The sequence below is a fragment of the Daphnia magna genome, unplaced genomic scaffold (genome assembly GCF_020631705.1).
Source record: "Daphnia magna isolate NIES unplaced genomic scaffold, ASM2063170v1.1 Dm_contigs190, whole genome shotgun sequence".
In the NCBI taxonomy this organism is placed as follows: Eukaryota; Metazoa; Arthropoda; class Branchiopoda; order Diplostraca; family Daphniidae; genus Daphnia; species Daphnia magna.
The window spans coordinates 50,508-76,384 of NW_025533164.1; the positions used below are offsets into that span (position 1 = coordinate 50,508).

General features: G+C 35.8%; 5 protein-coding genes and 1 pseudogene across 6 annotated transcripts; 2 read left to right on the forward strand and 4 right to left on the reverse strand.

The window, feature by feature from the left end:
• Nucleotides 1-2,886: 2,886 nt before the first annotated feature.
• On the reverse strand, nucleotides 2,887-4,422 carry LOC123467541. The gene has a single exon (XM_045167407.1). It carries the CDS (start codon nucleotides 4,420-4,422, stop codon nucleotides 2,887-2,889), a length of 1,536 nt encoding a protein of 511 aa, XP_045023342.1.
• Nucleotides 4,423-4,887: 465 nt separating this feature from the next.
• On the reverse strand, nucleotides 4,888-6,244 carry LOC123467542. Its single transcript, XM_045167408.1, has 2 exons — nucleotides 5,692-6,244; nucleotides 4,888-5,630 (listed from the first exon to the last, which is right to left on the reverse strand). Exons 1-2 carry the CDS (start codon nucleotides 6,242-6,244, stop codon nucleotides 4,888-4,890), a joined length of 1,296 nt encoding a protein of 431 aa, XP_045023343.1.
• A 9,821-nt stretch (nucleotides 6,245-16,065) lies between these two features.
• Nucleotides 16,066-19,607, reverse strand: LOC116936194. Its single transcript, XM_045167398.1, has 12 exons — nucleotides 19,189-19,607; nucleotides 18,769-19,122; nucleotides 18,595-18,705; nucleotides 18,289-18,527; nucleotides 18,010-18,218; nucleotides 17,853-17,949; nucleotides 17,440-17,790; nucleotides 17,263-17,380; nucleotides 17,111-17,202; nucleotides 16,828-17,056; nucleotides 16,572-16,754; nucleotides 16,066-16,509 (listed from the first exon to the last, which is right to left on the reverse strand). The coding sequence occupies exons 2-12, from the start codon at nucleotides 19,082-19,084 to the stop codon at nucleotides 16,091-16,093; spliced, it is 2,364 nt and encodes a 787-aa protein (XP_045023333.1). The 5' UTR covers nucleotides 19,085-19,122; nucleotides 19,189-19,607; the 3' UTR covers nucleotides 16,066-16,090.
• On the forward strand, nucleotides 19,457-20,594 carry LOC123467543 (annotated as a pseudogene).
• Nucleotides 20,595-20,986: 392 nt separating this feature from the next.
• On the forward strand, nucleotides 20,987-21,882 carry LOC123466371. The gene is made up of 3 exons (XM_045167404.1): nucleotides 20,987-21,175; nucleotides 21,245-21,444; nucleotides 21,504-21,882. The coding sequence occupies exons 1-3, from the start codon at nucleotides 21,155-21,157 to the stop codon at nucleotides 21,760-21,762; spliced, it is 480 nt and encodes a 159-aa protein (XP_045023339.1). The 5' UTR covers nucleotides 20,987-21,154; the 3' UTR covers nucleotides 21,763-21,882.
• Nucleotides 21,883-22,956: 1,074 nt separating this feature from the next.
• Nucleotides 22,957-24,971, reverse strand: LOC116928408. Of its 2 annotated transcripts, none has more exons than XM_045167401.1 (6): nucleotides 24,652-24,971; nucleotides 24,121-24,591; nucleotides 23,947-24,051; nucleotides 23,642-23,877; nucleotides 23,383-23,572; nucleotides 22,957-23,310 (listed from the first exon to the last, which is right to left on the reverse strand). In XM_045167401.1, the coding sequence occupies exons 2-6, from the start codon at nucleotides 24,347-24,349 to the stop codon at nucleotides 23,234-23,236; spliced, it is 837 nt and encodes a 278-aa protein (XP_045023336.1). In that variant the 5' UTR covers nucleotides 24,350-24,591; nucleotides 24,652-24,971; the 3' UTR covers nucleotides 22,957-23,233. The 2 variants fall into 2 exon arrangements, with proteins under 2 accessions (XP_045023336.1, XP_045023335.1); XM_045167400.1 differs by having other exon boundaries at nucleotides 22,960-23,310; nucleotides 23,373-23,572; nucleotides 24,652-24,970.
• Between the last annotated feature and the right edge of the window lie 906 nt (nucleotides 24,972-25,877).

A 25,877-nucleotide genomic window follows, 5' to 3' on the forward strand; every position in this document is an offset into this window, starting at 1 on the left:
GTATATTTGATCCTGTTTACATATAGAGGTAAATACTCGTGGTATCACAGTGTATTCAAATTGAATACAAGTATATTTGATTCTATTGACATGTAGAAATATAAACTCATAATATAACAGTGTATTCACATTGAATACAAGTATATTTGATTCTGTTTACATGTAGAAGTATAAACTCATAATATAACAGTGTATTCACATTGAATTCAAGTATATTTGATTCTGTTTACATGTAGAAGTATTAACTCATAATATAACAGTGTATTCACATTGAATACAAGTATATTTGATCCGGTTTTCATATAGAAGTAAAAACTCGTGGAATCACAGTGTATTCAAATTGAATACAAGTATCTTTGATTCTGTTTACATGTAGAAGTATAAACTCATAATATAACAGTGTTTTTCACATTGAATACATATATATTTGATCCTGTTTTTATATAGAAGTAAAAACTCTTTGTATCACAGTGTTTTCACATTGAATACAAGTATATTTGATTCTGTTTACATGTAGAAGTATAAACTCATAATATAACAGTGTATTCACATTGAATACAAGTATGTTTATTCCGTTTACATGTAGAAGTATTAACTCATATTAAAACAGTGTATTCACATTGAATACAAGTATATTTCATCCTGTTAACATATAGAAGTAAAAAGTCGTGGTATCACAGTGCATTCACATTGAATAAAAGTATATTTCATTCTGTTTACATGTAGAAGTATAAACTCATAATATAATAGTGTATTCACATTGAATACAAGTATATTTGATTCTGTTTACATGTAGAAGTATAAACTCATAATATAACAGTGTTTTTCACATTGAATACATATATATTTGATCCTGTTTTTATATAGAAGTTAAAACTCTTTGTATCACAGTGTTTTCACATTGAATACAAGTATATTTGATTCTGTTTACATGTAGAAGTATAAACTCATAATATAACAGTGTATTCACATTGAATACAAGTATATTTATTCCGTTTACATGTAGAAGTATTAACTCATATTAAAACAGTGTATTCACATTGAATACAAGTATATTTCATCCTGTTAACATATAGAAGTAAAAACTCGTGGTATCACTGTGCATTCACATTGAATAAAAGTATATTTCATTCTGTTTACATGTAGAAGTATAAACTCATAATATAATAGTGTATTCACATTGAATACAAGTATATTTGATTCTGTTTACATGTAGAAGTATAAACTCATAATATAACAGTGTTTTTCACATTGAATACATATATACTTGATCCTGTTTTTATATAGAAGTAAAAACTCTTTGTATCACAGTGTTTTCACATTGAATACAAGTATATTTGATTCTTTTTAAATGTAGAAGTAAAAACTCATAATATAACAGTGTACTCACATTGAATTCAAGTATATTTGATTCTGTTTATATGTAGAAGTATAAACTCATAATATAACAGTGTATTCACATTGAATACAAGTATATTTGATCATGTTTACATATAAAGGAAAAACACGTAGTATCACAGTGTATTCACATTGAATACAAGTATATTTAATTCTGTTTACATGTAGATGTATAAACTCATAATATAACAGTGTATTCACATTGGATACAAGTATAATTGATCCTGTTTAAAAATAAAAGAAAAAACTCATTGTATCACAGTGTATTCACATTGAATACAAGTATATTTGATTCTGTTTACATGTAGAAGTATAAACTCATAATATTACAGTATATTCACATTTAATACAAGTATATTTGATCCTGTTTACAGATAGAGGTAAAAACTCGTGGTATGACAGTGTATTCAAATAGATTACAAGTATATTTGATTCTATTTACATGTAGAAATATGAACTCATAATACAACAGTGTTTTTCACATTGAATACAAGTATATTTGATCCTGTTTACATATAGAAGTAAAAACTCAATGTATCACAGTGTTTTCACATTGAATACAAGTATATTTGATTCTGTTTACATATAGAAGTAAAAACTCATGGTATCACAGTGTATTCACATTGAATACAAGTATATTTGATCCTGTTTACATGTAGAAGTATAAACTCATAATATAACAGTGTATTCACATTTAATACGAGCATATTTGATTCTGTTTACATGTAGAAATATAAACTCATAATATAACAGTGTATTCACATTGAATACAAGTATATTTGATCCGGTTTACATATCGAAGTAAAAACTCGTGGTATCACAGTGTATTCACATTGAATGCAAGTATATTTGATTCTGTTTACATGTAAAAGTATAAACTCATAATATAACAGTATTTTTCACATTGAATACAAGTATATTTGATCATGTTTACACATAGAAGTAAAAACTCATTGTATCACAGTGTATTGTTTTGGATCTCTGGATCGGCTTTAAAGATCGTGCGGTGTCAATAAACTCAGATCGAGACTTGCATGGATTATATTTCTATCGATGTTAAGATAGTGCCTAGGTTGAATAGGCGATTAGAAAAGAAACAGTGCATAACATTTTCAACGAGGGATACCTGGGTGATCCAGTCGATCACTAGGCGATTGACTATCTCGACGAGTCAAAATACACACATGCACACACACACACAAGTCTAGAAAGAAAGATAGGTATTAAGCAAGGAGAGTTAAACACATCTGTAACATAAATCACACAGGCTGACGTTATCTGAGGAAGAAACACAGGAGAACAAAACAGAGGGAGAAATGTCACAGGTATCACTTTGTACAGAGTCTGGCCAGCTGTCATGAAAGAAATGAGCTACTTATAAGGAAGGGATACAAAGACATGGAGGGAAAATTGAGCGTATTGTATTACGAAGGTGCCAAATTTTCTTATGTCACCTTTTGTCCGGATCATTCTTCCCCGAATCCGGATCTAACCGGATGAGTTAATGGGAAAAGCGTATGACCTTAAATATAGGCAGTTCTGCGTCTTCATCTGGTGCGTGGTCGGGTTGCGAGTTAAGTTGGTTTCAGGAGGAGTCGCCGTGGCCTTTTCCAATAAACAGACCCGATGGATGCCTCGGTCATAAGTTCCGCTCTCCGTCTGAATTTGCACCACACGTACTAAACCATCATCGCCAGGGTAGGCTTTCACGATGTTACCGATCCGCCACTGTCCTCTTGGTAAATTGGAGTCGATAATCATCACCACGTCTCCGATGTTGAGATTCGGCTTTTCTTCTTTCCATTTCTTTCTCTCGACGAGGGAAGGAAGGTAAAACTTTGTCCACAAATCCCAAAATAATTGGGCCATACGTTGAGTATAGCGGAATCTCTCTCTTTGTAACGCGTCGCTGAAGTTTCCTGGAGGTGAATATAATGTAGAAGGGCGATTTAGAAAATCGTTAGGGGTGAGAGGTCGAAAATCTTCGGGGTCCAAACTGGCGAAAGTTAACGGTCGAGTGTTGAGTAATCCGATAACTTTCGACGGGAGGGTACGTAACATTTCATCGGTCGGGAAACGAAGACCTCCCCTTTCGATTTCTAGAGCTCGATACAGTGCCTTCTTCGTTGAACGTACCAAACTCTCATGGGCTCCCCCGAAATGAGGAGTACGAGGAGGTTGAAATCGCCAGTCAATTCCCTTTTCTTTTATGAAACGTCGAATTTCCTCGTTCTCTTTAAGATTCTTTATTAGCGTGTTCAGCTCCCTTTCAACACCTACGAAATTTGTACCATTATCAGAATGAACAGAAATGGGCCTGCCGTATAGTCCGATGAATCGGCGAAAGACGAGAATGAAGTCGTCGTTCGAGAGAGATTCTGCTAGTTCTAGATGAACACCTCGAGTTACTAGACATGTAATGAGTGCCCCGTAACGCTTCGTTATCCGATTCCGACCAGGGCTGGTTTCTATCGGTCCGAAATAGTCTATGGCGATATGAGAGAAGGGAGGGGTGTACGAGTCTAAACGTACGTACGGAAGATCTCCCATCAGTTGTCCAGCAGGTGTCGCTCTTCCACGAATACAGACCGGGCATAGCCGTCGAATCATCTTCACTACTTCTCTACCCTTCACAATCCAAAAGTGCTGACTGATCTGGGGGAATAGATAATCGGTTCCGGCGTAATGAGTTTCTTCGTGAAAAATGTGGATTATGCGCTCTGTGAGGGAATGTCGACCGGGTAACAGGGGAGGATGGAGGACATCATAAGGTAATTTTGCTCTGCCAATCCTACCACCGAGACGAAGCAGGCCATCGTCTCCCAGAGTCGGATGCAGTGATAAAATAGGGGATGACTTATGTAAAGGCTTTCCCTTTTCGAGGAGTTGGATTTCTTCGCCATAGACTTCCTGCTGGCATCGTTTTAGCAAACTTCGCGCCTTGTCGTCTAGTTTAAGAAAGGATGAGAAATTTGTTTTGTCTATCGGCAAATCAGACCAATCGTACACGCTCAATATCTTCATTTGATAAGTCTTTCACGCTCTCATCTCGTCCGCTACAGTCATCCAGGGGAGGTCTTTCGGCCAATCGACTTCAGAATGTAGGAGAAATTCGGGCCCGTTCATCCAACGTGCTGAAAGGATTTCTTCCCCCAATGTTGACCTAGTTGCATCGTCTGACGGATTGAGCTTTCCTGGGACGAATCTCCATTCTTCGGGTTCAGTCAGCATCTGAATTTCTCCGACCCGATTCGCGACAAAAACTTGATAGAAGGATGCCGTAGCACGGATCCAGTTGCGTACGGTGCTGCTGTCCGTCCAGAAGAACTTCTTGGAGATTGGTCGGCTGAGGCAGCTCTGGACAAAATTAATCAGGCGTGCGCTTAACAGAGCTGCGTTTAATTCTAGTTTTGGCACGGAGATAACCCTTTTGGGGGAAAGCTTTGTGCTGGCTTTTAATTGATAAATACGAACTTGGCCGTCGCGATATTAATGGCATAGGAATATGACGGCTGCATAAGCTTCTTCGGAAGCATCGCCGAACGCATGTAGTTGAAATTCTTCGATTTCTGATTCATTTGGGAACAAACACCGACTGAAACTGAAATCCGAAAGCGGTTGTGCGGTCGCAAACCATTCTTCCCACCAACTTTGGTCTGACTCTGAAATTCTTTCGGACCATTTTAATCCTCTCGTCCCAAGTTCTCGTAGCCGGACTTTAGCTTTCACGATGAGTGGAGCTGCCGTGCCGAGCGGGTCAAAAACGCTCGCTACCTTGCTGGCAATGGTCATGCGGGTATATTCCAAGTTTTCTAGCTCGCTCACCTGAAATCCTAAAGTGTCGGTTTTTGAATTCCACGCCACTCCGAGAACTTTGCCGTTTTCTTCTTCCGATATTAGAGAGGGAGTCGGGGAGTTTGCGGGCTTCATATTCTTACGGATTTCTTCAATAAATTCTTTAGAGTTGGATCTCCATCCTTGCAGGTGAAGGTCGGCCGAGGCTAAAACATCTTTTACCGCGATGGCTTCTTGGAGCCCGATGGCAGCAGTGGGTGCTGATCCCAAATAATCATTCACGTACATTTTCTTCTTAATAGCATCTACTATTTCCTTTGGCGCGTTTGCCTCCGTCGCCGCTCTGCGAGTCGTTTGAATCGCTACGAATGGACTGCAGGTGGCTCCAAAAGGTAAACGGTCCATTCGGCAAACAATGGTGTCGGTAGATGCGGGTTCTTGCCAAAAAAAAAAAAAACATAGCCTCTACGTCGGATGACCAAGCAACTTCCCCTTCACGGAAACTAATCAGTACTGCTGGCAGTGATGGTTGAAGCGCTGGACCACTTATGATGGCGTCATTCCAGCATTTTCCTTTGTACGAGGCCGCTGCATCAAAAACTACTCGTAGCTTCGGTCCTTTATAGACACCGTGGTGCGATAGAAAATATCGCGCTTCTTTTGCTTCTGCATCCGTCAGTCGGGAGGCATAACCTTTGTCTAGGGTTTTCTTCATTGCTGCTCTGTAATCTTTCTCGAAAGCTGGGTCTCGTTCAAATCGTTTCGTAAGGTTCCGGAAACGATCTTCCACCATTTGTCGATTACAGGTGAGATCTGGTTCATTTTTACGCCAAGGTATTGGCACTTTGTAGCCAACTTCAAGCTTTCTGGTCTGATCGCTGAGTGTGGAGATGGCCCGTTGATCTTCTTCGGACATTCCTGGAGACTGGAATTCTGTCCCGAAATTTTCGGTGTCGCAAAACCTCTTCATTTCTCTGACCAGATCTTCTAAGAGTACGGAACTAAAGATCGTGTGGGAACGAACTACATCTGGTTTCGGAATTCCTCCCATAACTCCTCGAATTATCCAGCCAAGAACGGTACGTTTGGCGACCGGCTCATTTCTTTCTCCTATCCTAGACTCGATCGCTGCAGTCAGCTGACCATAATCCAGGCCGATTAAAAGGTCCACTCGTCCACCAGTTTTCGTTACCGGAATATCTCTCAGATGAGGCCAGTGGGGTATCAAAGCTGGCCAATCTGTAACTGGGGTCGGGCTGGCAACGGTGGGCAAAGTTGAGCATTTAATCACGTGAACCTGTCCGGAAGTAGTGCGAATCTGGATGCTTAATTCCTGAGATTGATAGTGACTGATGACTCCGCCAGCGCCTTCTACTGCTAATACTTGAGGCTTGCCCTCGAGTTTGAGAGCTCTCGCAAATCCTTGCCGCATCAAGGATGAATTGCTCCCTTCGTCTATGAATACGTTGGCTGATATTGGTATTCCGTTGCGATCCAGCACCTCTAGTCGAAACATTCCCATCGCTATGTCCGCGCTTGTTTGATCCATGGTTCTTGCGACTGCAGTTCGGGTAGTCTTTGTCGCTCTAGATCTGTCGTGTAACAGCGGATGATGAGGAATGCCACAGCCGTCTTCTTCACATGGCTTGGTTTGGCTACAGTTTCTAGCGGAGTGTTTCGGTCCTAAGCATCCATAACACAGTAGATGACGCATACAGAAACGAAATCTCTCGTACGCCTCCAAAGCTAAAAAGGATTCGCACTTTTCTAACTTATGCTCACCTTTGCACTTAAAACAAAATGGACGTGAAGAGCCTTTCATAAAAACTCCTTCCTTTCCTTTTGAATAAATTTGATTGACACGGGCATTTAGTCGAGGGAAGGTGGCTTTAGGTGCTGCTCCAGTAAGTTGTTCTGTTGCTAGACTGTAGGCGTTTTGATAGGCGGCTGCTCTATCACAGAGCCAGGTGCCGAAGGTATTCAGGCTCCGCTTCTCCATTCCGCCCCGTCTTTCCGCATTCCAGGCTAATCGGTCTAGTGGTTGTAGCTTCAGGCAGATTCTCTCGATAATATCCGTACTGGATGTCTCTCCGATACGATTCAAATCGAATAAATGGGTTCTAATCTTCTCAGCGTATCTTCGAAACAAATTTGGATCGGGTTTACATTCTAGCTTCTCAATCGCTTGAATGTGGGCTGCTCGCATCACGTCTCTTCTCCCGCACGACTGTTTCAGTCGTACCAGAGCCTCGATGTAGGCCTCTTCTCCTCCACCCAGTCCATGGACAAAGTCCAAACAATCTCCTTTTAAGTGTCGCCTTAGTAGCGCAAGCTTTTCTCCCGTTAACTTTGTTGTTTCATGCACCAAAGCTTTGAATAGGTCTATCCAACAAAACCAGTCGAGGGCCTTTCCACTGAAAGGTTCCAGTTCTGCTCTTACAGACGAGTTCGAACGGTTTCCTGCTCCTCGAAAGGGTTTTAATTTTCCGGCTGCATATTGATCGATCCAGTCGTCAGGGTTTGGTGGTGCGGGACTTGTGTTCTGCTTTCGTTGTGATCGTAGCCATTGCTGCACTGCGTCTGGAACTGGATCATCTAAATTAATGTCTTCTATTTCGTATAACTGGAGTTCCTCTTCGGCTGCTAATGCTGCGGCTCGAGCCTCCTCTGCTTGTAATTGTGCTCGTTTTGCCGCTTCTTGCGCTGCTTCAGCCTCTTGTCGAGCTGTGTCTGCGGCTCTTCTCGCAGTCTGACGTCTAGCGGCTTCAGATGAAGTGACGGAAGTAACTCCTATAGATGACCGGGCAGTGTGAACACTAGTAGCTTCATCGCTCAAAGTGGCGAAATACAGGGTGGCCTTGTCGGTTGTCGTTCCAATACGTTCCACATAACTGAGGTGGATTCCTTCCTGACGTTCGGCTTCCGTATCCTCTAAAAGGCCGTCAAAATGATTGTTTAGTTCATCGGCGTCCGCCAGTAGTTGATCCAAACGTTTTAGTAGACCTTGGATAGCTCCTTTTGACCCCTTGTATGGCTTTCTCAGTCGCGTTACACGTTGCGGTAATCTTCATGCGGGCTGATGTTCTCTTCCTGATCGCTATAGTAAACTCTTCCTCGGTGAGAACCTGGGTAAGGACCTTCTTTGCGTTTTCAGTCGCCATCCTAATTGTAGCGAGAAGAAACTGTGAATCTACAATTTGACTGGAATTGATCTCTTCAATAAGACGGCAGCTCCGGTTCGAAGGACCAAAATGTTTTGGAGCTCTGGATCGGCTTTAAAGATCGTGCGGAGTCAATAAACTCAGATCGAGACTTGGATGGATTATATTTCTATCGATGTTAAGATAGTGCCTAGGTTGAATAGGCGATTAGAAAAGAAACAGTGCATAACATTTTCAACGAGGGATACCTGGGTGATCCAGTCGATCACTAGGCGATTGACTATCTCGACGAGTCAAAATACACACATGCACACACACACACAAGTCTAGAAAGAAAGATAGGTATTAAGCAAGGAGAGTTAAACACATCTGTAACATAAATCACACAGGCTGACGTTATCTGAGGAAGAAACACAGGAGAACAAAACAGAGGGAGAAATGTCACAGGTATCTTTTTGTACAGAGTCTGGCCAGCTGTCATGAAAAAAATGAGCTACTTATAAGAAAGGGATACAAAGACATGGAGGGAAAATTGAGCGTATTGTATTACGAATGTGCTAAATTTTCTTATGTCGCCTTTTCTCCGGATCAGTGTATTCACATTGAATACAAGTATATTTGATCCTGTTTAAAAATAAAAGTAAATTCTAATGGTATCACAGTGTATTCACATTGAATACAAGTATATTTGATCCTGTTTACATATAGAAGTTAAAACTCATGGTATAACAGTGTATTCAAATTGAATACAAGTATATTCCATGCAGTTCACATATAGAAGTAAAAACTCATGGTATAACAGTGTATTCACATTGAATAAAAGTATATTCCATGCAGTTTACATATAGAAGTAAAAACTCATGGTATAACAGTGTATTCACATTGAATACAAGTATATTTGTTGCTATTTACTTAAAGAAGTAAAAACTCATGGTATAACAGTGTATTCACATTGAATACAAGTATATTTGATGCTGTTTACATATAGAAGTAAATACTCATGGTATAACAGTGTATTCACATTGAATACAAGTATATTCCATGCAGTTTACATATAGAAGTAAAAACTCATGGTATAACAGTGTATTCACATTAAATACAAGTATATTTCACGCAGTTTACATATAGAAGTAAAAACTCATGGTATAACAGTGTATTCACATTGAATACAAGTATATTCCATGAAGTTTACATATAGAAGTAAAAACTCATGGTATAACAGTGTATTCACATTGAATACAAGTATATTCCATGCAGTTTACATATAGAAGTAAAAACTCGTGGTATATCAGTTAGTTGCAGTGTATTCACATTAAATACAAGTATATTTGATGCTGTTTACATATAGAAGTAAAAATTCATGGTATAACAGTGTATTCACATTGAATACAAGTATATTTGATGCTGTTTACATATAGAAGTAAAAACTCATGGTATAACAGTGTATTCACATTGAATACAAGTATATTTGATGCTGTTTACATATAGAAGTAAAAACTCATGGTATAACAGTGTATTCACATTGATTACAAGTATATTCCATGCAGTTTACATATAGAAATAAAAACTCATGGTATAACAGTGTATTCACATTGAATACAAGTATATTTGATGCTGTTTACATATAGAAATAAAAACTCATGGTATAACAGTGTATTCACATTGAATACTTGTATATATGATGCTATTTACTTAAAGAAGTAAAAATTCATGGTATAACAGTGTATATACATTGAATACAAGTATAGTTGATGCTGTTTACATATAGAAGTAAAAACTCATGGTATAACAGTGTATTCACATTGAATACAAGTATATTCCATGCAGTTTACATATAGAAGTAAAATCTCATGGTATAACAGTTAGATGCAGTGTATTCACATTGAATACAAGTATGTTTGATGCTGTTTACATATAGAAGTAAAAACTCATGGTATAACAGTGTATTCACATTGAATACAAGTATATTCCATGCTGTTTACGTATAGAAGTAAAAACTCATGGTATAACAGTGTATTCACATTGAATACAAGTATATTTGATGCTATTTACTTAAAGAAGTAAAAACTCATGGTATAACAGTGTATTCACATTGAATACAAGTATATTTGATGATGTTTACATATAGAAGTAAATACTCATGGTATAACAGTGTATTCACATTGAATACAAGTATATTCCATGCAGTTTACATATAGAAGTAAAAACTCATGGTATAACAGTGTATTCACATTAAATACAAGTATATTTCACGCAGTTTACATATAGAAGTAAAAACTCATGGTATAACAGTGTATTCACATTGAATACAAGTATATTCCATGCAGTTTAATATAGAAGTAAAAACTCATGGTATAACAGTGTATTCACATTGAATACAAGTATATTCCATGCAGTTTACATATAGAAGTAAAAACTCATGGTATATCAGTTAGATGCAGTGTATTTACATTAAATACAAGTATATTTGATGCTGTTTACATATAGAAGTAAAAATTCATGGTATAACAGTGTATTCACATTGAATACAAGAATATTTGATGCTGTTTACATATAGAAGTAAAAACTCATGGTATAACAGTGTATTCACATTGAATACAAGTATATTTGATGCTGTTTACATATAAAAGTAAAAACTCATGGTATAACAGTGTATTCACATTGATTACAAGTATATTCCATGCAGTTTACATATAGAAATAAAAACTCATGGTATAACAGTGTATTCACATTGAATACAAGTATATTTGATGCTGTTTACATATAGAAATAAAAATTCATGGTATAACAGTGTATTCACATAGAATACATGTATATATGATGCTATTTACTTAAAGAAGTAAAAACTCATGGTATAACAGTGTATATACATTGAATACAAGTATAGTTGATGCTGTTTACATATAGAAGTAAAAACTCATGGTATAACAGTGTATTCACATTGAATACAAGTATATTCCATGCAGTTTACATATAGAAGTAAAATCTCATGGTATAACAGTTAGATGCAGTGTATTCACATTGAATACAAGTATGTTTGATGCTGTTTACATATAGAAGTAAAAACTCATGGTATAACAGTGTATTCACATTGAATACAAGTATATTCCATGCTGTTTACGTATAGAAGTAAAAACTCATGGTATAACAGTGTATTTACTTTAAATACAAGTATACTTGATGCAGTATACATATAGAAGTAAAAACTCATGGTATAACAGTGTATTCACATTGAATACAAGTATATTTGATGCAGTTTACATATAGAAGTAAAAACTCGTGGTATAACAATGTATTCACATTGAATACAAGTATATTTGATCCAGTATACATATAGAAGTAAAAACTCATGGTATAACAGTGTATTCACATTGAATACAAGTATATTTGATGCAGTATACATATAGAAAAAAAAACTCATGGTATAATAGTGTATTCACATTGAATACAAGTATATTCCCTGCAGTTTACATATAGAAGTAAAAACTCATGGTATAACAGTGTATTCACATTGAATACAAGTATATTTCATGCTATTTAGTTAAAGAAGTAAAAACTCATGGTATAACAGTGTATTCACATTGAATACAAGTATATTTGATGATGTTTACATATAGAAGTAAAAACTCATGGTATAACAGTGTATTCACATTGAATACAAGTATATTTGATGCTGTTTACATATAGAAGTAAAAACTCATGGTATAACAGTGTATTCACATTGAATACAAGTATATTCCATGCAGTTTACATATAGAAGTAAAAACTCATGGTATAACAGTGTATTCCCATTGAATACAAGTATATTTTATGCTGTTTACATATAGAAGTAAAAACTCATGGTATAACCGTGTATTCACATTGACTACAAGTATATTTGATGCAGTATACATATAGAAGTAAAAACTCATGGTATAACAGTGTATTCACATTGAATACAAATATATTCGATGCAGTTTACATATAGAAGTAAAAAATCGTGGTATAACAGTGTATTCACATTGAATACAAGTATATTTGATGCAGTATACATATAGAAGTAAAAACTCATGGTATAACAGTGTATTCACATTGAATACAAGTATATTTGATGCAGTATACATCTAGAAGTAAAAACTCATGATATAACAGTGTATTCACATTGAATACAAGTATATTTGATGCTGTTTACATATAGAAGTAAAAACTCATGGAATAACACTGTATTCACATTGAATACAAGTATATTCCATGCAGTTTACATATAGAAGTAAAAACTCATGGTATAGCAGTGTATTCACATTGAATACAAGTATATTCCATGCAGTTTACATATAGAAGTAAAAACTCATGGTATAACAGTGTATTAACATTGAATACAAGTATATTTGATGCTGTTTACATATAGAAGTAAAAACTCATGGTATAACAGTGTATTCGCATTGAATACAAGTATATTTGATGCTGTTTACATATAGAAGTAAAAACTCATGGTATAACAGTGTATTCACATTGAATACAAGTATATTCAATGCAGTTTACATATAGAAGTAAAAACTCATGGTATAACAGTGTATTCACATTGAATACAAGTATATTTGATGCTGTTTACATATAGAAGTAAAAACTCATTGTATAACAGTGTATTCACATTGAATACATTTATATTTGATGCTGTTTACATATAGAAGTAAAAACTCATGGTATAACAGTGTATTCACCTTGAATACAAGTATATTCCATGCAGTTTACATATAGAAGAAAAACTCATGGTATAACAGTTAGATGCAGTGTATTCACATTGAATACAAGTATATTTGATGCTGTTTACATATAGAAGTAAAAACTCATGGTATAACAGTGTATTCACATTGAATACAAGTATATTTGATGCTGTTTACATATAGAAGTAAAAACTCATGGTATAACAGTGTATTCACATTGAATACAAGTATATTTGTTGCTGTTTACATATAGAAGTAAAAACTCATGGTTTAACAGTGTATTTACATTGAATACAAGTATATTCCATGCAGTTTACATATAGAAGTAAAAACTCATGGTATAACAGTGTATTCACATTGAATACAAGTTTATTTGATGCTGTTCACATATAGAAGTAAAAACTCATGGTATAACAGTGTATTCACATTGAATACAAGTATATTTGATTCTATTTACTTAAAGACTCATGGTATAACAGTGTATTCACATTGAATACAAGTAGGGTAAAAACGCGAATTCGGACACCGTTTTGGCTAAGAGGCTTCCTTATGGGAAATGTGTGTATGGCCGATCTGCTAATTTCGGACAAATTTTCTAATTCACCGGACATTTTTGCTAATTTTGGACAGTAATATTTTTAAAAACTAATTGATTCATTCGATTCAAATTTTTTATTCTTAATCGAATTGCTTAAGACATTAAAGGGGATGCAAGGAGAAAAAAACGAGATATTAATGATTAAAGTAATCATAACAATGATCTGTCAAAATGAAATGTCGTCTGCCCAAATCCAAATTACACTAGATCGCCACTCTTCCAAAACATAGAATTCCATTTAATTAATACACCTATTAATTTATCTCAATAAGTAGCCAATAGTTTAAAAATTAATAGATATAAATTTCAAAATTTTTAAGTGGTGAAAATTTCAAGAAAATTGCGTTGAAATTACGGCAAGTTTGGCTTAATGTCCGATATTACAAATCATAAAAATGCCTCCTAAATTGACATTTCATCGACCATTATTGATATCACTACATTCGTTAGGATGGCCTCTGTTGAACTGTGGAAATCGTAATGTTTAAAGTCTTGGTATATTTATAAAATGAGTGATTGCGTTTCTCCTTTTTCACCTAAGCCACCGTGTTGCTAATTCCGGACAGCAGACTACAGCAGACGACACAAAATGACATGCTATTTATTTCAAAGAATTAATACTATAATAGCTCAGCGGTAGAGTACATTGCTGTCAACAATGGGTTCGTTGGTTCAACATTCATGGTGGATAAACAATTTTTTTTATTTCCTTATATTTTGTGTACTTAGGGAAAACTTTGAATCACTTAATATGTCTTTAACTTACGTTAACCTTATTAATATTCATATGGTTAGATACCCTGAAAGTGCCTTTACAAAGAAGTTCAATTTGTTGTCCATGTTTGATGAAAAATGTTCATCCAATTCGCGATTGCATTCTCATTTTTTTTACATAAGCTCCCGTGTTGCTAATTCCGGACAGTACACTGCAGCAGAAGGCACAAAATGACATGGTTTTTATTTGACTACGAAAACAAACGTGATAGCTTAGTGGCAAGGTGTTGGGCTGCAATCTGAAAGGTCTTTGGTACAATACTTGTGTAGTACCTTATAAATATTTTTTTCAAATTTTCTTTTTTTGCCTATTATTGGAACATTTTTTAAATCACTTAATATCTCTTAAACTTACATTAACCTTGCTAATTTTTGAATGGTTAGATTCCCTAAAGTGTCTTTTGCAAAACACCTCAATTTTTATTTCATTTTGGATGGAAAATGTTTATCCGATTCGCGATTGCAATTTTAATTTTTTTGCATAATTTCCTGTGTTGCTAATTCCGGACACTACACTGCAGCAAAAGGCACAAAATGACATCCTTTTTATTTAACTATATATACAACAGTGATAGCTTAGTGGTAAGGTGTTGCGCTGTGAATTGAAAGGGCTTTGGTTCAATACTCGTATAGTCTATCATAAAATTTATTTATTGTCAAATTTTCGTTTTTTGCGTATTATTGGAACATTTTTTAAATCGCTTAATATTTCCTAAACTTACATTAACCTCACTAATATTTGTATGGTTAGATTCCCTGAAGTGTCCTTTGCAAGACAGCTCAAGTTTTATTCCATTTTGAATGGAAAATGTTCATCCAATTCACGATTGCATTCTAACTTTTTTTACATAAGCTCCCGTGTTGCTAATTCCGGACACTACACTGCAGCAGAAAGCACAAAATGACATGCTTTTTATTTGATAATTATCATATCACTGATAGCTTAGTGGTAAGGTGTTTGGCTGTGAGCTAAAAGGTCTCTGGTTCAATACTCGTGTAGTACATTGAAACGAAATTTTTTCTCAAATTTTGGTTTGTTGTGTATTATTGGAACATTTTTTAAATCGCTTAATATTTCCTAAACTTACATTAAGCTCACTCATATTTGTATGGTTAGATCAACGTATGCTCACAAACTTAAGACACAGGTTTGTCTGGATTTTTCCGAAAGTAACAGAAGAAGGGTTGTCTTAAGAAAACAAATGTTTTTAATTTTTTTATGATTTTAGAACTGATATGGTTGTTGCATTGAACAATTGATTTTATCACGCTTAATTCGAGGTGTTTTCAGTTGCAGGACAGTATAATATATATATCATAAATCCTATATCTTAAAACAAAGCTTTGTCTTATGTTAAAAACTTAGTAATTTCATTTATTTTTCTTTTTATTCAAGGAAAAGTAATTATAAATTGTTGATTTTATTACTTTGTTTCATTTTTATCGATTTAAATTCATTTTTGTAACTTAGTTTGCGAAAAAGAGCGAAGCGAGGCTATTGAAGCTCCATTTTCTTAAGACTTAGCTTTGTCTTATGTTTATTGAAAAATTTAAGTTGATTAACTAATTTTTTTTTCAAGTTAAGTTAATTTAAAATATAAATTTTTTTATTAATTTTATTTTCATAGATTTATAATTAAGTTTGTATTTTTTACGTTTATTTAATAATCATCAGAGTCACTAGAATGTGTTTCAGTCTCCTCATCAGAAAATTCAAATTTTGTGTAAGAATTGTCAGTTTCCTCATCACATGTTTCAAATTCAAATTCTGTTCCAGAATTTGAATTAGTTTCACGTACGAAATTCGAAAAATCGTTGTTACAATTCAAATTAAATATTTTTAGAGAAAGTTGAATTTGTAAATTCAGACGCTCAATTTCGGAATGGGCCATGACTGCTTTTCCTTTACAAAATGTTTCGTCCGCTTCCTCAGAATGTGTTAATTGTTTTAACGATGATCGCTTGTCAGTCAAGAATCGAATGTAGTTTATCATTTCAATCTTAGTTAGTTCAACTTCCTCCTTTGCTCTTTGCAAAAGCATCCAACAATCAACAACATGATATTTATCGGCATACGAAACTGTCGAAAATATGGATTTAATAATTTGTATAAGTGGTAGATTATGCTAATTTTTCGTTTACGTGTTGGAAAGTTAGTGTCGTTTTCATTTATGACTGCTTCCCAAGGAAAAATACCTTGATTGAAATCCTCGTAAGAGATTGGTAGGTCTTTATCCTTTGATTTTAAAAGGTCAATTGTCTGTAAAACTTTTTTCTTAGTTTCAATTAAAATTCGCCTAAACTTTGTCCGAGCCTTCGAATTTTCTGTAAGGTTAAAAGTTTTTTTCTGAAGATAAAACATTCCAGTTTACTTGAAAAATTATTAATATAAAATAACCTGCTTCTTTAGAGATTTTTATGCGAACCGTTTTCAGCTGAACATAAAATCCTTCCAGCATTCTTCTTAATTTATCAACCGGAGTAGTCTTTGTTCTTCGTTGGTCAATGATTTCTATAGCTTTTCTTTCCAGTTCCTTGTGAATCAATGGGAGATCACCATTTTCAAGGTTGTATGACTGTAACAATTCTTCAACTTTTGTTACGCCTTTTCTGATTTCCTTCCTAGCCTACAAATCAAGGTGGTGCTGTAAATACTTGCTTGCATTGTAAAAGTTACTCACTCTCTGTAATTTGTTGCGTAAGAGGAATGGCATGTTCTGAATTTTATTCCAGTTCCAATAGAGGATGGCTAATGTTAGAAAATCCGCTCTGTCTTCAGATTGCATTATTTAAGTTTAATATTGTTAAAGGATAACAGTTTAAGATGTCTTACTAATTTTTGACATATGCTTGAGAACATAAGCATAAAGATACAGTTTTGAGAATACTTGCTCGTGCTCCTCTCCTCCGGTTAATCCAAGTCCTTTTGTCCATCGGGGATTCCAAAGCACCTGTTATGAATGTTGGACTTCAGAAAAATATTTCTCTTACATAAAAATTCAAATGGTACCTGGCAAGGTAATTGATGTGCCATTTGATGCATTATCGGCAAAATTCCTGTCATTTCTTTTGTTAGCATCATATATTCTGGAAATTCCGGACCAACTTTTTGATGCATCCATTTCCAATATTGACACACAACATCGTAGCAAAAGAATGTAGCCTGACTCTTCCAAGCTTCGTAATGCATAAATGCCGTATGTGTCCACGATTCACCTTTAAACATATTGATGGCATACGGCACTATACAGTGCTTGCAAGAGCTAACGACGAGCCCAGTCTCGTCATATTTTTTATTTTCATTGGAATCTTCTCTTGCAGCTTTAAAAGCCGATCCCCCACACATGTTTTTCTTTTTCGACTGAAAAAAGCCAAGAAACAAATTGCACTACAATAATGTTAAATTAATAGAATATTGCTTACTGTTTGAACTTTGTTGTAAATCCTTTGACGAAAACTTTCAACTTCAACATCCGACTTGATTACTAAATTCTCGAACCTGGATTCTACATCGTCCATTCTATGGAAAAATTTAAAAACTGAATACCAACAATTATCTTAACTTATAAATAATGCTTACACTCTTTCATTTTCTGGTTTCCTCGCTTTTCCGGCAGAGGCCAAACGCCTCAGCTTAATGATAGCATCAGATGATCTCACTAAAGGTTTTGTTCCGCAACTGGGGCAATCAATTTTGTTCCTTTTAAATACTTCCTGGTCAATGTAGTGGCGACATGTTTCCCACTCTCTTTCCGCAGTAGTGAACAATGGTATATTGATTGGTCCAGTCTGAAAAAGCCGAATCATTTTAATGTCGTATCATGGTCTTTATTTAATTTTAGTGTGTTATGTTACGTACCCGTCCATATTCCTTAGATACTTCTTCAAGAGTGTGAGCGTACATGTTCTTGGAAGAACCTGGACATTTGTGGGAAATGTGGTGGCATAGAAGAAGTGCCTCTTCTGAAAACAGGTATGTGACCGTTTCCGATAAACTTGCCGGGAAAAACCCAGAAAATACATAATCATCGATTGTTGCTTTCATTAGAGAATTACAAGTATCGCAAACGAAAGTTGCCCCCTTTAAAACAAATCGACCTGTTGAAAAGGTTTGCGAATATTAGAAAATATTTCTAATATAGTTTATATTCAGCGTAATTCTTACCTTGCTCAGTGACAACCACGATTGATTCTGTAATATTGGGAATAAGTGACATCGATCCATGGCAGCTTATATCGCAGCATTTATGAGGTACGAAGCATGGGACGCAGACATCTGTAAAATAACAAGAAAGTTAAAAGTTAGCTATGTGTGGTGATTTACCTTCTTATTCCTTACCTTTTGTTATAATGTTTCCCTCTGCATCGATAAAATGATCTGGTTGTAATATTTCCAAGCGGTCGCAAGAACAGAATAGCCGTCGATGAAATGGCATACCAGAGTGAGTGTTTGTATCACATTGATAACAAAGATGTTTCTTGCAGGTCATACATCTTACAGAGCAATGGTCGAGGTCCTCGTGACACTGGTCACATTTTGAATGATACAGTGGCTGTCTTGAAACATATTCTGTGAAAATTCTTCTTCTATCATGCCGTCCCCATGCAGCTATTGCTTGCCGTTCTTGCCATGTTTGATGTCGTCTAATCTGCATGCTATCTAAGTCATTTTGAACCTGTCTCCTAAGGTCGTCTATAAATACACAATTTTAGATTATTAATAACCAAAATAACATTCTATTAAATTTTTCATACTAACCAAGAGCTTCTGGGCTGATGACTGATGGCACATCATCAAACAGTGAATCATGTGCTGCACTGTTAGACGGTGAAACAAATGGTGGCTGTTTGAGGGATGATGAACAATGTGGAAGGGCATCACCAAAACTAGGATCTTTTTTTTTTGTCGAGTTTTTCCCACATAAGTAAAGCACTTTCCGGCAGTAGGTTTTTGTACGGTTTTCGGTTTCTTTTTATTTGCCTTAGACTTAGAAAAAGAAGAAAAACCCCTCTTTCTCTTGGAATCAATGCACTTGCCTTTCTGTTCTGTTGACGAGGTTTCCGAATCACTGTCTGATGAGTTTTCTGCATCATTTGATGATGAACTTTCTAAATCACTTGATGATGAATTTTCTGAATCTCTTGATGATGAACTTGCTCTTTCCATTGTAAATATGTTTGTTATAGAACGGAAACTATTTGACAAACGTATTTACGGGCCAAGAAATGAAAATGTGAATTCGTCTGCTATACCGCTAGTGTCGTCTGGTGGGGAACGGCGACAACTCTCTTAGATTTCGACGTCTTTCTAGTAGGCAAAGTGTCAGGGAAACCAATCGTTAAAAAGAAAAAACTTTCAATAGAAGAAAAAACAGCCATTTCGCTGGAAAAAAAACTTGCTCGTGATAAAAGAAAAGCAGATACTAGACGGTTAAAGGGAAATCCATTAAACCTCCCATTTGTTTCCAGGTATGGGGATTTCAAAGAAGAAAAGAATGAAAAACTTGCCAGAAAAGCTGTTAATAAAGTTTGTAAAATGAAAGGTAATCATATTTTGAGACCAAAGTTAACCCAAAGACATTATTTACTCTTTTTCAATATAGGATTGGTAAATAAAAACCCTGTTGAGGAAAGTGAAACAGACCTTCTGCCTCACAATGGAAATGAACTCGAACAACATTCTTCTACATCTGCATATGATACGATGTCTACAGCTGACAGCTGTGCCAGCATAGTATTGTTGTCCTGTTTGGCAAGCCAACCAGAGCTTGAGCCTCAAAGTGAACTTGATCATCATCTTTCCACCTCTTTCAATTAAACCATGTACTATCAGAACAGCTGTACCAACACTCTATTAAGTTCCTGTTTGGAACAGATGGAAATGGCTGCTAGTATTCACATTGCGGCTCTACAAGGAGAAAGAGTCACCGAACAGCAGCCATCTTCAAAAAAAAAAGGATGAAGCAGCAGAAGGAGAGAAGGCTGAAAATTTGTGGAAAGAAAAACAAGAGGATGTCTACAAGGCTTTCGTAACATAACATGCCTCATCTGCTCATGGGAGGATGTGTTCTTCAGATGGATGTCTTAATTCCCTTTTTGACCATCATATTCGCTGTGATGATTGTTAACGTCACCTCTGCCATAGCTGCGATAAATCCATTCATTTTCGGTTACCGTTCCATAAACGAATATTGCTTAATACGGAAAGCTCTAAGGTATTGGACCACACACAATTTATTAAGGAAAACGGATCAGTTTCCAAGCAAGGTATTGTCATTTTTACATGTATGCGTTTTTTAACTTATGGTTATCAAAGAACTTTTTTTTATCGTTTAGAGGTTCCAGTACCAGTATTTGTTCCTTCAGCTTTCCAAAAGTATCAATCGTCTTCTCTTTCAATTGCTGCTGGAAACGACTTTTGTATCGTCATTACTGCGAATGGTAAACAAAATACCAATTAAATAATTAAAAAATTTTTTTTAGCTGAATAATTTAATTCCGAATTCACAGGAAGGTTTGATCTAAGTACAGCTTTGTTTCGCTGCAATTCATGCGAATGTACTTTCGATGCCAACCTTGATGATTGCTTTCTATCCGGTTTTTGACCACCCGTGCCTAACAAGTTCACTTTTCTATGTTGCAGTCAACTGCTAACTCTGTGGCATCATCTAAAATTGCTTACCCCAGGAACTTCTGAACAAAAGTTCTTGGAAACGATTTCAGCTATGTTAGTAGAGGTATCGAGAGTGAGTATTAAAAAGTTAACCCTTTAAAGTAATTCAGTCGTCATGTTCACATTTTTCAATTACTTTTAGTGTCCCTCAATTAAAACTCCTATGTTTGCAAGAGCTGGCCAGGCTCATGAGTTTACCCGACACTTAACTGATTCACGAATAAAGCAGGTGGATACGCTTTCATGTCGTGCCTGTATTGATGAAAAAACCGGGAATCCTTCCCTCCTCTTTGGCCATCCTGATGCAAATCATAAACTAACAAGGACTGATCGTAAAAATGAGTAAAATTTATATATTTAGTGATCTTTCGTCATCTGATTTTTTTCAAACTTTAAAATAGACGCCCAGCTAGGTCTTGGTATGGTAGTGAGGTTATTGCTGTGAAGGAACTTAATATTTCGAAATCCGGAAGACTAATATTCTTGGAAGTTAACATTTTATCGGAGGAAATGTTGAGATTAAAAGCTGTTTATGACGAAGCATGGTCATACCTCCGATACTGCTGCGAAACCCCCATTTTCTCTGAATCTTTGCTTGATGTTGATGAAAGTGATGACTACGACTCCGACACTGATAGTGAAAACGACGATGTTGTGTAGGATGTTGTGTGATTTATTATTAAGCAGCTTGTGCCTTGTCTAAATTGCATAATCTGACTGTACAACTTGGAATATATCATACGGTTCCTGCATACAACTGTATCATCAATTATGAATAATATACCGTGGGTCGTGTTGATAAAGTAAATGTGGTTTTTTATTATTTGTTTATATCAAGAATCAGTTCTATAGTAAACGAAGTCATGAAACATATATAAACACTTCCATGAAATATAAAATTCGAATCGCCGCGAAAATATGGCCCCTGGTTCTGATTGGTTGTTGCGTTTTTTGGACATATATTATACAAGACAGCAAAATTTTGCCATTTTGTACACACCAAAACATTCCTTGTCTTACGAGGAATCTAATTATTGGTTTTAAAACACGTAACGAGAAAAAACAATGCCCGAACGGAGTGCCCAAAGTTTGCCACTTTCTGTGGTTTTCCCCTCCCCCATGAAATCGTCAAAAATTAAAAAGTGAATTATCGGACAAACTAATAATCCAAAATGAATTATCTAACTTGAAATGAATAGAGGTAGGTAAGAGCTATCGATTCCTGTAAAATTTAAAGCAAGATTTTCATAAACAAAAAATTTTAAAAATAAATGTTGTTTACAATTTTTGCGTTTCAGAGAAATACTGGACTTCGGCGAGAAAACGAAAAAAAATTATTCGTTCCTAAAATTTTTGCTTATGGAAAACTTGCTATAAATTTTACAGGAATCGATAGCCTTTACCAACTGCTATTCATTTCAAGTTAAATAATTCATTTTGGATTATTAGTTTGTCCAATATTTCACTTTTTAATTTTTGACGATTTCATGGGGGGAGGGGAAAACCACAGAAAGTGGCAAACTTTGGGCACTCCGTTCGGGCATTGTTTTTGCTCGTTTCGTGTTTTAAAACCAATAATTAGATTCCTCGTAAGACAAGGAATGTTTTGGTGTGTACAAAATAGCAAAACTTTGCCGTATTGTATAATATATGTCCAAAAAAACGCAACAACCAATCACAACCGGGGCCATTTTCTCGCGGCGATTCGAATTTTATGTTTCATGGAAGTGTTTATATATGTTTCATGACTTCGTTTACTATAGAACTGATTCTTGATATAAACAAATAATAAAAAACCACATTTACTTTATCAACACGGTCCACGGTGTACTATTCATAATTGATGATACAGTTGTATGCAGGTACCGTATGATATATTCCAAGTTTTACAGTCAGATTATGTAATTTAGACAAGGCGCAAGCTGCTTAATAATAAATCACACAACATCCTACACAACCTCGTCGTTTTCACTATCAGTGTCGGAATCGTAGTCATCACTTTCATCAACATCAAGCAAAGATTCAGAGAAAATGGGGGTTTCGCAGAAGTATCGGAGGTATGACCATGCTTCGTCATAAACAGCTTTTAATCTCAAGATTTCTTCCGATAACATGTTAACTTTTAAGAATATTAGTCTTCCGGATTTCGAAATATTAAGTTCCTTCCCAGCAATAACCTCACTACCATACCAAGACCTAGCTGGGCGTCTATTTTGAAGTTTGAAAAAAAAAATCAGATGACGAAAGATCACTAAATATATAAATTTTACTCATTTTTACGATCAGTCCTTGTTAGTTTATGATTTGCATCAGGATGGCCGGAGAGGAGGAAAGGATTCCCCGTTCTTTCATCAATACAGGCACGACATGAAAGCGTATCCATCTGCTTTATTCGTGAATCAGTCAAGGATCGGGTAAACTCATGAGCCTGGCTAGCTCTTGCAAACATAGAAGTTTTAATTGAGGGACACTAAAAGTAATTGAAAAATGTGAACATGACGACTGAATTACTTTAAAGGGTTAACTTTTTAATACTCACTCTCGATCCCTCTACTAACATAGCTGAAATCGTTTCCAAGAACTTTTGTTCAGAAGTTCCTGGGGTAAGCAATTTTAGATGATGCCACAGAGTTAGCAGCTGACTGCAACATAGAAAAGTGAACTTGTCAGGCACGGGTGGCCAAAAACCGGATAGAATGCAATCATCAAGTGTGAAATCGAAAGTACATTCGCATGAATTGCAGCAAAACAAAGCTGTACTTAGATCAAACCTTCCTGTGAATTCGGAATTAAATTATTCAGCTAAAAGAAATTGTTTTATTATTTAATTAGTATTTTGTTTACCATTCGCAGTAATGACGATACAAAAGTCGTTTCCAGCAGCAATTGAAAGAGAAGACGATTGATACTTTTGGAAAGCTGAAGGAATAAATACTGGTACTGGAACCTCTAAACGATAAAAAAAAGTTCTTTGATAACCATAAGTTAAAAAACGCATACATGTAAAAATGACAATACCTTGCTTGGAAACTGATCCGTTTTCCTTAATAAATTGTGTGTGGTCCAATACCTTAGAGCTTTCCGTATTAAGCCATATTCGTTTATAGAACGGTAACCGAAAATGAATGGATTTATCGCAGCTATGGCAGAAGTGACGTTTACAATCATCACAGCGAATATCATGGTCAAAAAAAGAATTAAGACATCCATCTGAAGAACACAACCTCTCCATGAGCAGATGAGGCATGTGATGTTACGAAAGCCTTGTAGACATCCTCTTGTTTTTCTTTCCACAAATTTTCAGCCTTCTCTCCTTCTGCTGCTTCATCCTTTTTTTTAGTAAACATGACAACAATACTGTGCTGGCACAGCTGTCAGCTGTAGACCTCGTATCATATGCAGATGTAGAAGAATGTTGTTCGAGTTCATTTCCATTGTGTGGCAGAAGGTCTGTTTCACTTTCCTCAACAGGGTTTCTATTTACCAATCCTATATTGAAAAAGAGTAAATAATGTCTTTGGGTTAACTTTGGTCTCAAAATATTATTACCTTTCATTTTAGAAACTTTATTAACAGCTTTTCTGGCAAGTATTTCATTATTTTCTTCTTTGAAATCCCCATACCTGGAAACAAACGGAAGGTTTAATGGATTTCGCTTTAACCATCTGGCATCTGCTTTTCTTTTATCACGAGCAAGTTTTTTTTCCAGCGAAATGGCTGTTTTTTCTTCTATTGAAAGTTTTTTCTTTTTAACGATTGGTTTCCCTGACATTTTGCCTACTAGAAAGACGACGGAATCTAAGAGAGTTGTCGCCGTTCCCCACCAGACAACACTAGCGGTATAGGAGAACTGCGAGAGGGAAAGTGGCGTGCGACTTGTGCGATATATCGCATTTGTGCAGTCAGACATGGGTTGTCAAATTCCAACACTTCTGACCCCTCCCATTTCCACGTTGACTTCCGCGCAGTACCGTTCCAAGTTCCGCGTTCCATGTATAAGAATAGACGATTATCGATCGAAATCAAAAACTGTTTATTTACATTATCACCATAAGAAAATGATTTCAGAATCGGAGGGTGACAACAGTTGTGAGGAAGGACAAGACGTAGCAAGGAGGAGGCTGGATGAAGCTTTGATACAGAAGAAAAAACAGTTCCAGAATTTAAGGAACATTAAAGGAAGAACAATAAAACGGCGAGATACGGATAAACAACAGAGACTTACTGCGTTCAAGGTAGGTTTTCGAGTGTTTTAATACATTTTTCTTATTTGTATACTAATGAACTATATTTATACGTCGTATAGGAGTCTTACAAAGGGAAAAAAGTGGTACCTCAAAGAAACAAGCCATGGTCGGTTCTTGAGTGGCAAAACCATTGGAATTCCCTTGACCAAAGACAACAGGACAATCTAGATCGCAAGAAGTCTCACTGCCATTTAAGTATTGGTTCGAAGATTAATGAGATGGCTGCAGATTACAATGCCTCAGTAATTTGCTTAATCCGTTACCCCAATGGAACTCAACACACCAAGTATGTGTTAGTAAGCGGAGGTGGAATTAAATATTCCAAATCAAGAGACGGTGTTCTAACTGAACAACTCTGGCATAGATATTGGAACAAAAAAAAAAAGTTAGTAGTTAGTTATATAATTTAGCAGTTAGTATTAAAGATATCTATTATTTACAATTTTAAATTATGTTTTTCAGATAAACGACAACAGTTATGTGAGGAGAATGGCCTGTGGCTTGAGAGAGCCAGTAAAAGAAAAAGAA